The 13,739-nt window shown below is 47.1% G+C and overlaps 1 protein-coding gene across 1 annotated transcript in view; it reads right to left on the bottom strand.

The window, feature by feature from the left end:
* Positions 1 to 1,612: 1,612 nt before the first annotated feature.
* AIF1L (allograft inflammatory factor 1 like) overlaps positions 1,613 to 13,739 on the bottom strand; it is a 45,913-nt gene continuing 33,786 nt past the window's right edge. The window contains exon 6 of the mRNA XM_056540300.1: positions 1,613 to 1,936. Coding sequence (XP_056396275.1) covers positions 1,849 to 1,936 — 88 coding nt within the window. The 3' untranslated portion in view covers positions 1,613 to 1,848. The remainder of the gene's footprint in view (positions 1,937 to 13,739) is intronic.

Genomic DNA, 13,739 nt, shown 5'->3' with positions numbered 1-13,739 from the left:
TCTGTGGGTGGGAAGGAATGTCAGGGCCGACTCCAGGGGCCCCAGAGAATAGTCTCATTGTACAGGAGGGGCCCCTCTTAACCCCTCATGCCCTGACCGCTGAAGGGAGATGCTGAATGATGGGAGTTGTAGTTTTGCAGGTTGCAGAGCATTGTCCCAAAGCAGTTTTCTAACCAGTGTGCCTGCTTGCAAAACTACAACTCCCAGCATGCCCAGACCGCCTTTGACTTGGCATTTGTCAGTGTTTCCCAATCAAAATGCCTCCAGCTGTTGCAAAACTACAACTCCCAGCATGCCCAGACCGCCTTTGACTTGGCATTTGTCAGTGTTTCCCAACCAGGGTGCTTCCAGCTGTTGCAAAACTACAACTCCCAGCCTGCCCGGGCAGCCTTTAGCATGGCTTCTGTCAGTGTTTCCCAACCAATACGCCTCCAGCTGTTGCAAATCTACTACTCCCAGCATGCCCGGACAGCCTTTGGCTTTGTTTAAGTCAGTGTTTTCAAACCAGGGTTCCTCCAGCTGTTGTAAAACTACAACTCCCAGCATACCCGGACAGCCAGCGGCTGTCCGGGCATGCTGGGAGTTGTAGTTTTACAACAGCTGGAGGCACTGTCCCAAAGTGATCATTTGTAACTATTCCAATATGTGCGTTGTCAGCTCTTACGTATCTAAATCTTCACCTCTCTAGAATCCGCTCTGCTTGCTGTCAGTGAATGGACACACAGATACTGATACTCTGTAATGATTTCCACTACCGGACAAGTTCAGGACACTTTTGGGCCTTTCATTTCACTGACAGCAAGCAGAGATCTTGAAATACAAAGTTGCAATAAAAAAAAATTATAATAATAATAATAAAAAAACAGACACGCAGTATTTAGTATAGACAAATCTTTACAAAATATACATTATTACCAGATAGGAGGAGAAGAGAAAAAATATAAAGAAACAAAGTAACAATTCCCTCTAATACGGGTCACTACACCCTGGTCCCTGGCAGCGGCTCCGCACGCCCCAAGAGCTGACACTCTATTAGATGGCAGTGCTGCAGTATACAATCTGTCATAGAGGTGACGATGGCGGCTCCCAGCGCTGTAACGTTATATTATATTACAGTACGGGGCGTCCCTGGAATAAATAATGGGGCGAGGAGGAGAGTGACAGCTGTCAATCACTCTGGAGGAGAGGAGAGTGACGGCTGTCAATCACTCTGAAGGAGAGGAGAATGACGCCTGTCAATCACTCTGAAGGAGAGGAGAGTGACAGCTGTCAATCACTCTGGAGGAGAGGAGAATGACGCCTGTCAATCACTCTGAAGGAGAGGAGAATGACGCCTGTCAATCACTCTGAAGGAGAGGAGAATGACGCCTGTCAATCACTCTGAAGGAGAGGAGAGTGACAGCTGTCAATCACTCTGGAGGAGAGGAGAATGACGCCTGTCAATCACTCTGAAGGAGAGGAGCGTGATGGCTGTCAATCACTCTGGAGGAGAGGAGAGTGACAGCTGTCAATCACTCTGAAGGAGAGGAGAGTGACGGCTGTCAATCACTCTGAAGGAGAGGAGAATGACGCCTGTCAATCACTCTGGAGGAGAGGAGAGTGACGGCTGTCAGTCACTCTGAAGGAGAGGAGAGTGACGCCTGTCAATCACTCTGAAGGAGAGGAGAGTGACGGCTGTCAATCACTCTGAAGGAGAGGAGAATGACGCCTGTCAATCACTCTGGAGGAGAGGAGAGTGACGCCTGTCAATCACTCTGAAGGAGAGGAGAGGTGACGGCTGTCAATCACTCTAAAGGCACTCGGATGGTCACAGTTCTTGGTCGCTGACTTGGCTCGGAGGCTTGTGGTTTAGGGGAGGCTGCTGATGTCTCGTCTGGGAGGGGGGCCCGAGGGTCTCCGGGGGACTTCGTTGGCTTTACCCTCAAACATCATGATCCTGCGGAGACAAAGGGTTAATGTTAGACGTCCGTTCAGGGCTAATAGAACATGGAAAAGCTGCATTGATGAACTAAAGCAGTGCTGGGGTTCTCAAGATGTTGCAAAGCTACAACTCCCAGCATGCCCAGAGGACAACCCCCTCCCCTAGGGCACTTATTCATATTCGGGGGGCGGGATCATTGTAATTTTCCACCCTCTCAGATGCGGTCACAGATTCTAAAGCAGGGGGGCCTCCAGCTGTTGCAAAACTACAACTCCCAGCATGCCCGGACAGGCGTTGGCTGGGGGGTCCACAGTTTGGGGACCAGTACTACACAGCTACTATGGGGCCCATGAGAAGAGGGGTTAACTGTATCCATTAGGGTCCCCAATTGTTGCAACATTAGGGGTGTGGGGGGCCACAATAGTATAGACCAGAAGGGGTGGGGGGCCACAATAGTATAGACCAGGGGGGGGGGGCACATTCTAGAGGTTGGTGGTCTCATCAGGAGCCCCTAGATGCCATGCACCCCATAATACAGGTTGGTGGTCTCAGGAGGGGCCCCTAGATGCCATGCACCCCATAATTCAGGTTGGTGGTCCCAGGAGGAGCCCCTAGATGCCATGCACCCCATAATACAGGTTGGTGGCCTCAGAAGGGGCCCCTAGATGCCATGGCCTCCATAATACAGGTTGGTGGTCTCAGGAGGGGCCCCTAGATGCCATGCACCCCATAATACAGGTTGGTGGTCTCAGGAGGGGCCCCTAGATGCCATGCACCCCATAATACAGGTTGGGGGTCTCAAGAGGGGCCCCTAGATGCCATGCACCCCATAATACAGGTTGGTGGCCTCAGGAGGGGCCCCTAGATGCCATGGCCCCCATAATACAGGTTGGGGGTCTCAGTAGGGGCCCCTAGATGCCATGCACCCCATAATACAGGTTGGGGGTCTCAGGAGGGGCCCCTAGATGCCATGCACCCCATAATACAGGTTGGGGGTCTCAGGAGGGGCCCCTAGATGCCATGCACCCCATAATACAGGTTGGGGGTCTCAGGAGGGGCCCCTAGATGCCATGCACCCCATAATACAGGTTGGTGGTCCCAGGAGGGGCCCCTAGATGCCATGCACCCCATAATACAGGTTGGTGGTCTCAGGAGGGGCCCCTCGATGCCATGCACCCCATAATACAGGTTGGTGGTCTCAGGAGGGCCCCCTAGATGCCATGGCCCACATAATACAGGTTGGTGGTCTCAGGAGGGCCCCCTAGATGCCATGGCCCCCATAATACAGGTTGGGGGGTCTCAGGAGGGGCCACTATATGCCATGCACCCCATAATACAGGTTGGGGGTCTCAGGAGGGGCCCCTAGATGCCATGCACCCCATAATACAGGTTGGGGGTCTCAGGAGGGGCCCCTAGATGCCATGGCCCCCATAATACAGTTTGGGGGTCCCAGGAGGGGCCCCTAGATGCCATGCACCCCATAATACAGGTTGGTGGTCTCAGGAGGGGCCCCTAGATGCCATGGCCCCCATAATACAGGTTGGGGGTCTCAGGAGGGGCCCCTAGATGCCATGCACCCCATAATACAGGTTGGGGGTCCCAGGAGGGGCCCCTAGATGCCATGACACAGATGCGGCACCTGCAGAACCATAATCCTCTTATTACAGTACAGGGGAGAATGCAGAGTCCGGGTTACACTGAATAAGCATCAATACGGTGGGAATCCCCGGGTATCGCACAACTTTTCGTACATTTAGGGAAAAAAACAAAAATAACGAAATCTAAGGTAAAATCCTGCGGATCTTGGGCTGGTGTGGAGAATGACGGCTGCACTCCCGCTGGTGACCTGCAGATGGCAGTGCTGTCCCGCTCCATTCACTGAAGATTTTCTGATACTTTGTAGAGGGGAAAATCTTCTCCCTAATCCCTGATTTAGAACTATTTGCCGGGTATTAAATGCAATATATCCTGTAGCTGTTTTAGTTTGGGGAGAAGATAAGTGGAGGACTGGTACAAGCTAGTGCTCTCTGTTATCAGCCATTTCTGGAAGTAACAATAAAACCTGAGTAATGAGATGTTCAGACGCCTCCCTGTCCCCCATGACAGCTATGAAGCTCCAGAGACGCTACAGCATATGTGGCCGATATCTGCTCCAGCACTGTAATAAACTTCACTGTGCAATTATCTGGGAACACCCTGACCTGCCCCTGTGTATACGGAGGTTTATAGGTTATACAGGAGTGTGTATTGTGTGTATGGGGCAGGGTTAGAAAGGATTACATTGTAACATGTCATACAAAAGAATCCCCAATAACCATTAAATCAGTGTTTTCCAAACAGTGTGTCTCCAGCTGTTGCAAAACTACAACTCCCAGCATGCCCGGACAGCCGTTGGCATGCTATGAGTCGTAGTTTTGCAACAGCTGGAGACACACTGCATTAAATACTAAGCGTGATAAAACATATGTTTAGATTGTATTTACCTGTCCTACAGTCACCTCTCCCCTCCTGACATGACTGATAACAGAGAACAATATATATATTCACCTGTCCTACAGTCACCTCTCCCCTCCTGACATGACTGATAACAGAGAACAATAAATTGTATTCACCTGTCCTACAGTCACCTCTCCTGACATGGCTGATAACAGAGAACAATATATATATTCACCTGTCCTACAGTCACCTCTCCCCTCCTGACATGACTGATAACAGAGAACAATAGATTGTATTCACCTGTCCTACAGTCACCTCTCCCCTCTTGACATGGCTGATAACAGAGAACAATAGATATATTCTCCTGTCCTACAGTCACCTCTCCTGACATGGCTGATAACAGAGAACAATATATATACACCTGTCCTACAGTCACCTCTCCTCTCCTGACATGGCTAATAACAGAGAACAATAGATATATTCACCTGTCCTACAGTCACCTCTCCTCTCCTGACATGGCTGATAACAGAGAACAATAGATATATTCACCTGTCCTACAGTCACCTCTCCCCTCCTGACATGGCTGATAACAGAGAACAAGAGATTATATTCACCTGTCCTACAGTCACCTCTCCTCTCCTGACATGGCTGATAACAGAGAACAATAGATTATATTCACCTGTCCTACAGTCACCTCTCCTCTCCTGACATGGCTGATAACAGAGAACAATAGATTATATTCACCTGTCCTACAGTCACCTCTCCCCTTCTGACATGGCTGATAACAGAGAACAATAGATATATTCACCTGTCCTACAGTCACCTCTCCCCTCCTGACATGGCTGATAACAGAGAACAATAGATTATATTCACCTGTCCTACAGTCACCTCTCCTGACATGGCTGATAACAGAGAACAATAGATATATTCACCTGTCCTACAGTCACCTCTCCTGACATGGCTGATAACACAGAGCAATATATATATATTCACCTGTCCTACAGTCACCTCTCCCCTCCTGACATGGCTGATAACAGAGAACAATAGATTATATTCACCTGTCCTACAGTCACTTCTTCCCCCCCCCCCCAATTATATCACATGGTGGTACACCCCAAATCTGTGGGGAGCATCACATGTCCCTAACCCCCCCCCCCCCTCCCGTGTCCCCAATCCCCCTCACAGCCGCTCTTTGGGGTCCCCATGGGAATGCATTGATGAAGATTGTTCCTTTTCTATAAAAAGCGACTGGAGGAGGAGGAGGAGGGGGGGGGGGGACAAGACGCACAGAAAACGGATTGTTGGGAGTTTCGGCAGCGTGCCACATGTGTGGGGGTCCCAGCCACTCCAGAGATGGCCAACGCTGCCCCCTAGTGCCCCCAGAGATAATGGCTGATAGGAGTGGTGGAGGGGGCTCATCCTCACAAAGGGCCGCACTGTTCCCAGTAACCGGAGGACACAGAGGCCGCAGTGTGGCCCCCAGTAATGGAGCCGAATCCTCTGAAAGGTGACGAGTTACCTGATCACAAAGACCCCGATGTGTCCGACGATAGGAAACACCAAACCCTCAGGAAGAGAAAATAATCCCCCTATAGTACCGCCGCCCAACATCAGAGCCAATCACCGTCCTCACAGTCAGGATCATCACCCATACTATATCTGGGAAAGCTGGGTGACAACAAATATGGGCACCACAGAGGGGTGCAGGCACTACAGAGGGGCGCAGGCGATACAGAGGGGGCGCAGGTACTTACAGAGGGGGCGCGGGCAATACAGAGGGGCGCAGGCACTACAGAGGGGCACGGGCACTGCAGAGGGGCGCAGGCACTGCAGAGGGACGCGGGCACTGCAGAGGGGCGCAGGCACTACAGAGGGGCGCGGGCACTACAGAGGGGCGCGGGCACTGCAGAGGGGCGCGGGCACTGCAGAGGGGCGCGGGCACTGCAGAGGGGCGCGGGCACTGCAGAGGGGCGCGGGCACTGCAGAGGGGCGCGGGCACTACAGAGGAGCGCGGGCACTGCAGAGGGGCACGGGCAATGAAGAGGGGCGCGGGCAATACAGAGGGACGCAGGCACTGCAGAGGGGCGCGGGCACTGCAGAGGGGCGCGGGCAATACAGAGGGACGCAGGCACTGCAGAGGGGCGCGGGCACTGCAGAGGGGCGCAGGCGTTACAGAGGGGCGCAGGCGTTACAGAGGACTACAGAGGGGCGCAGGCGTTACAGAGGGGCGCAGGCGTTACAGAGGGGCGCAGGCGTTACAGAGGGGCGCAGGCGTTACAGAGGGGCGCAGGCACTACAGAGGGGCGCAGGCACTACAGAGGGGCGCAGGCACTACAGAGGGGCGCAGGCGATAACAGAGGGGCGCAGGCACTGCAGAGGGGCGCAGGCGGTACAGAGGGGCGCAGGCACTGCAGAGGGGCGCAGGCGATACAGAGGGGCGCAGGCGATTCAGAGGGGCGCATGGTTCACTAATATGTCCATTCAAGAATCTATTCTAAATGAAGACTTTAGTCCACCCACAAGTATAGGGCAGAACTATAAAGTGTTAATAGTGCCAATAACAGTGCTAGTACCGTGTCCTCCATAAATATTACTGCCAGTAACGTGTCCGCTATTAATATTAATACCAGTAATGTGTTCTTCATAAATAAAACTGGCAGCAACATGTCCTCCCCCCCCATAGTGATAGTAACGTGTCCCCTATAAATAATAGTGATAGTAACGTGTCCTCTATAAATAAACAGTGATAGTAACGTGTCCTCTATAAATAATAGTGATAGTAACGTGTCCCCTATAAATAATAGTGATATTAAAGTGTCCCCTATAAATAATAGTGATAGTAACGTGTCCTCTATAAATAATAGTGATAGTAACGTGTCCTCTATAAATAATAGTGATATTAAAGTGTCCCCTATAAATAATAGTGATAGTAACGTGTCCCCTATAAACAATAGTGATAGTAACGTGTCCTCTATAAATAATAGTGATAGTAACGTGTCCTCTATAAATAATAGTGATAGTAACGTGTCCTCTATAAATAATAGTGATAGTAACGTGTCCTCTATAAATAATAGTGATAGTAACGTGTCCTCTATAAATAAGTGATAGTAACGTGTCCCCTATAAATAATAGTGATAGTAACGTGTCCCCTATAAATAGTGATAGTAACGTGTCCCCTATAAATAATAGTGATAGTAACGTGTCCCCTATAAATAATAGTGATAGTAACGTGTCCTCTATAAATAATAGTGATAGTAACGTGTCCCCTATAAATAAGTGATATTAACGTGTCCCCTATAAATAAGTGATAGTAACGTGTCCCCTATAAATAAGTGATAGTAACGTGTCCCCTATAAATAAGTGATAGTAACGTGTCCCCTATAAATAATAGTGATAGTAACGTGTCCCCTATAAATAATAGTGATAGTAACGTGTCCTCTATAAATAATAGTGATAGTAACGTGTCCTCTATAAATAATAGTGATAGTAACGTGTCCTCTATAAATAATAGTGATAGTAATGTGTCCTCTATAAATAATAGTGATAGTAACGTGTCCCCTATAAATAATAGTGATAGTAACGTGTCCCCTATAAATAAGTGATAGTAACGTGTCCCCTATAAATAATAGTGATAGTAACGTGTCCTCTATAAATAATAGTGATAGTAACGTGTCCCCTATAAATAATAGTGATAGTAACGTGTCCCCTATAAATAATAGTGATAGTAACGTGTCCTCTATAAATAATAGTGATAGTAACGTGTCCCCTATAGATAATAGTGATAGTAACGTGTCCCCTATAAATAATAGTGATAGTAACGTGTCCTCTATAAATAATAGTGATAGTAACGCGTCCTCTATAAATAATAGTGATAGTAACGCGTCCTCTATAAATAATAGTGATAGTAACGTGTCCTCTATAAATAATAGTGATAGTAACGTGTCCCCTATAAATAATAGTGATAGTAACGTGTCCCCTATAAATAATAGTGATAGTAACGTGTCCCCTATAAATAATAGTGATAATAACGTGTCCCCTATAAATAAGTGATAGTAACGTGTCCCCTATAAATAATAGTGATAATAACGTGTCCTCTATAAATAATAGTGATAGTAACGTGTCCTCTATAAATAATAGTGATAGTAACGTGTCCCCTATAAATAATAGTGATAGTAACGTGTCCTCTATAAATAATAGTGATAGTAACGTGTCCTCTATAAATAATAGTGATAGTAACGTGTCCTCTATAAATAATAGTGATAGTAACGTGTCCTCTATTAATAATAGTGATAGTAACGTGTCCTCTATAAATAATAGTGATAGTAACGTGTCCCCTATAAATAATAGTGATAGTAACGTGTCCTCTATAAATAATAGTGATAGTAACGTGTCCTCTATAAATAATAGTGATATTAAAGTGTCCCCTATAAATAATAGTGATAGTAACGTGTCCTCTATAAATTATAGTGATAGTAACGTGTCCTCTATAAATAATAGTGATAGTAACGTGTCCTCTATAAATAATAGTGATAGTAACGTGTCCCCTATAAATAATAGTGATAGTAACGTGTCCCCTATAAATAATAGTGATAGTAACGTGTCCTCTATAAATAATAGTGATAGTAACGTGTCCTCTATAAATAATAGTGATAGTAACGTGTCCTCTATAAATAATAGTGATAGTAACGTGTCCTCTATTAATAATAGTGATAGTAACGTGTCCCCTATAAATAATAGTGATAGTAACGTGTCCCCTATAAATAATAGTGATAGTAACGTGTCCTCTATAAATAATAGTGATAGTAACGTGTCCCCTATAAATAATAGTGATAGTAACGTGTCCCCTATAAATAATAGTGATAGTAACGTGTCCTCTATAAATAATAGTGATAGTAACGTGTCCCCTATAAATAATAGTGATAGTAACGTGTCCCCTATAGATAATAGTGATAGTAACGTGTCCTCTATAAATAATAGTGATAGTAACGTGTCCTCTATAAATAATAGTTACTACATCATAACTGCCCGCCCCCCCCACATAATACCGCCAGTACTTAGTGGTGGTAACAGTGGGCTCTGAAAGGGTTAATGATGCTATACACCCTGTAGGGAGCGTCTCGCCCATGGTTCACCTGTACGCCTGCAGCTCCTCAGAGGAGACCTGATCATGTGACTGCGCTTGGAGTCTTAGGACGTATTTAATCTTTCGCCAAATTGTGTCTGCGCCCAAGAATTCCTCCGAGGGGCGATAATTGTGCGGTGTCTGCTGCCAGCAGCTGCGCTCCCCCCCGCCAGGGACCTCAACAACCTGTGCAGCCATTAATGGGGTCCCCCAGGGTTAGGAAAACAGAGATAATTTCTTCTAAAAACAGCGCCACCCCTGTCCTCAGGTCATGTCTGGTATTACAACTTGCCTCCAAACACTTCAAAGGAACTGAGCTGCAATACCGCACATGACCTGAGGACAGGGGTGGCGCTGCTTTAAGAAGAAAGTTATGTTTTTCTAATTCCGGATTAACCCTTTAACCACTTTTCTGGGTCTGGAAAAGCTGAGTGACAACCAAATGTTGTAGAGAAGATGAATTCCAGCACTGGAGGAGGGGGCGCTCCACTACACCTGTTACTCCCCACATCTCGGAGACAATGAGGGTCTGTGCTGCTGAGGGCTCATGTTTCCTTATATAGGACTGAGATTCCTTGAAGCAGCGCCCCCTACCTGTGGCTTTTCAGTTATTGCACAACTACAACCCCCAGCATGCCCTAACAGCCGAAGCCAATTAGCAGAGACAGAGAGGGTCACATGATAGCCCAGTGGTGCAAAACTACTACAACTCCCAGCATGTCTGCTGAGCTGCTGTATCTAATCCTATCGTGTGATACTGTCTGCTGAGCTGCTGTATCTAATCCTATCATGTGTGATACTGTCTGCATAGCTGCTGTATCTAATCCTATCATGTGTGATACTGTCTGCTGAGCTGCTGTATCTAAGGCTATCATGTGTGATACTGTCTGCTGAGCCACTGTATCTAATCCTATCATGTGTGATACTGTCTGCTGAGCTGCTGTATCTAAGCCTATCATGTGTGATACTGTCTGCTGATCTTCTGTATCTAAGGCTATCGTGTGATACTGTCTGCTGAGCTTCTGTATCTAAGCCTATCATGTGTGATACTGGCTGCTGAGCCACTGTATCTAATCCTATCATGTGTGATACTGTCTGCTGAGCTTCTGTATCTAAGGCTATCATGTGTGATACTGGCTGCTGAGCCACTGTATCTAATCCTATCATGTGTGATACTGTCTGCTGAGCTTCTGTATCTAAGGCTATCATGTGTGATACTGTCCTCTGAGCTGCTGTATCTAATCCTATCATGTGTGATACTGTCCTCTGAGCTGCCATGTATAAGTATCACATGTGAACCATTAGATACACGGGGGGGAGATTTATCATTATGTCTATTTCCGCATCAGTATAGACAGAGGGTCCGGCCGGTCTATTGTGCGCTGAATTTATCAAAAGTCGTACGGCTCCTGATAAATTCTGCGCACGGACTTCGGGGTCGGCGCCGTCTCACATTTCAGAGAAAAGTCGTGTTCTAAAAACCCTCTAAAGCAAAAGTCACGAAAAAGTCACCTGTAGACTGTCTAAATCCCAGATGAATCTCCCCCAATGTATCTAAGCTTCATGTCATCCAATAAATGACCAGAGTGAATATGCAGAGCTCCTGGCAGGTATTTTAGATACCTCTGCAGCAGTCACTGATTAGATACCTCTGCAGCAGTCACTGATTAGATACCTCTGCAGCAGTCACTGATTAGATACCCCTGACAGCAGTCACTGATTAGATACCTCTGCAGCAGTCACTGATTAGATACCTCTGCAGCAGTCACTGATTAGATACCTCTGCAGCAGTCATTGATTAGATACCTCTGCAGCAGTCACTGATTAGATACCTCTGCAGCAGTCATTGATTAGATACCTCTGATAGCAGTCGTGGATTAGATACCTCTGCAGCAGTCACTGATTAGATACCTCTGCAGCAGTCACTGATTAGATACCTCTGCAGCAGTCACTGATTAGATACCTCTGCAGCAGTCACTGATTAGATACCTCTGCAGCAGTCATTGATTAGATACCTCTGCAGCAGTCACTGATTAGATACCTCTGCAGCAGTCACTGATTAGATACCTCTGCAGCAGTCACTGATCAGATACCTCTGGCAGCAGTCACTGATTAGATACCTCTGGCAGCAGTCATTGATTAGATACCTCTGGCAGCAGTCACTGATTAGATACCTCTGGCAGCAGTCATTGATTAGATACCTCTGGCAGCAGTCATTGATTAGATACCTCTGGCAGCAGTCATTGATTAGATACCTCTGGCAGCAGTCATTGATTAGATACCTCTGCAGCAGTCACTGATTAGATACCTCTGGCAGCAGTCATTGATTAGATACCTCTGGCAGCAGTCATTGATTAGATACCTCTGGCAGCAGTCATTGATTAGATACCTCTGGCAGCAGTCATTGATTAGATACCTCTAGCAGCAGTCATTGATTAGATACCTCTGGCAGCAGTCATTGATTAGATACCTCTGGCAGCAGTCACTGATCAGATACCTCTGGCAGCAGTCATTGATTAGATACCTCTGGCAGCAGTCATTGACTAGATACCTCTGCAGCAGTCACCGATTAGATACCTCTGGCAGCAGTCACTGATTAGATACCTCTGGCAGCAGTCACTGATTAGATACCTCTGGCAGCAGTCACTGATTAGATACCTCTGGCAGCAGTCATTGATTAGATACCTCTAGCAGCAGTCATTGATTAGATACCTCTGGCAGCAGTCATTGATTAGATACCTCTGGCAGCAGTCACTGATTAGATACCTCTGGCAGCAGTCATTGATTAGATACCTCTGGCAGCAGTCATTGACTAGATACCTCTGCAGCAGTCACCGATTAGATACCTCTGGCAGCAGTCACTGATTAGATACCTCTGGCAGCAGTCATTGATTAGATACCTCTGGCAGCAGTCACTGATTAGATACCTCTGCAGCAGTCACCGATTAGATACCTCTGGCAGCAGTCATTGATTAGATACCTCTGGCAGCAGTCATTGATTAGATACCTCTGGCAGCAGTCACTGATTAGATACCTCTGGCAGCAGTCATTGATTAGATACCTCTGCAGCAGTCACTGATTAGATACCTCTGGCAGCAGTCATTGATTAGATACCTCTGCAGCAGTCACTGATTAGATACCCCTGCAGCAGTCATTGATTAGATACCTCTGCAGCAGTCACTGATTAGATACCTCTGGCAGCAGTCACTGATTAGATACCTCTGCAGCAGTCACTGATTAGATACCTCTGGCAGCAGTCATTGATTAGATACCTCTGCAGCAGTCACTGATTAGATACCTCTGGCAGCAGTCACTGATTAGATACCTCTGCAGCAGTCACTGATTAGATACCTCTGGCAGCAGTCATTGATTAGATACCTCTGCAGCAGTCACTGATTAGATACCTCTGCAGCAGTCACTGATTAGATACCTCTGGCAGCAGTCACTGATTAGATACCTCTGCAGCAGTGGTACATTCTGTGATGCATCAGGCGCCGCTCATGTGGTCGAACGGGTTCTGAGCTGGCGGCGGGGACACAATTGCGCAGATATTGTTCTTCCTGGATTAGTCAGTAGTCGCCTCTATGTATATATTTATAGATACGCTATATACTACAGCTCGGGTGCGGCTCTGATACGTGATGGGTCAGTAATTAGGTAAACAAGTAATAAAGTCTGATCTGTAATTATCTCGTCATGTGTTACATCCTCGTTCTTTACCTGATAGATCTTTATATGGAACTGAAAGGAAACGCTCAGACTGCGGCTCTACAGCGTCTGCAAAACTACAACTCCCAGCATGCCCTGACAGACCCCATACATATTACAGCAGTGTTCCCCAACCTGAGGCTCTCCAGCTCTTGCAAAACTACAACTCCCAGCAGAATGAGTTACTTTATACTCTAGTCACATCCAGAGCTGCACTAAATATCCCCTATAACGCTTTATACCAGTCATAGCTTTATAAAGACACTGAAACAGCATTGAGATGTGAGGCTGTGCAGCAGTGGTCTCCAAACTGTGGTCCTCCAGATGTTGCAAAACTACAACTCCCAGCAGAATGAGTTACTTTATACTCTAGTCACATCCAGAGCTGCACTAAATATCCCCTATAACGCTTTATACCAGTCATAGCTCTATAAAGACACTGAAACAGCATTGAGATGTGAGGCTGTGCAGCAGTGGTCTCCAAACTGTGGTCCTCCAGATGTTGCAAAACTACAACTCCCAGCATGCCCGGACAGCCAACGGCTGTCCGGG

This window comes from Hyla sarda, chromosome 9 (genome assembly GCF_029499605.1).
Source record: "Hyla sarda isolate aHylSar1 chromosome 9, aHylSar1.hap1, whole genome shotgun sequence".
In the NCBI taxonomy this organism is placed as follows: domain Eukaryota; kingdom Metazoa; phylum Chordata; class Amphibia; order Anura; family Hylidae; genus Hyla; species Hyla sarda.
The sequence above is the reverse complement of the archived record's forward strand: the minus strand, read 5'-3'. Positions and strand labels throughout refer to the sequence as shown.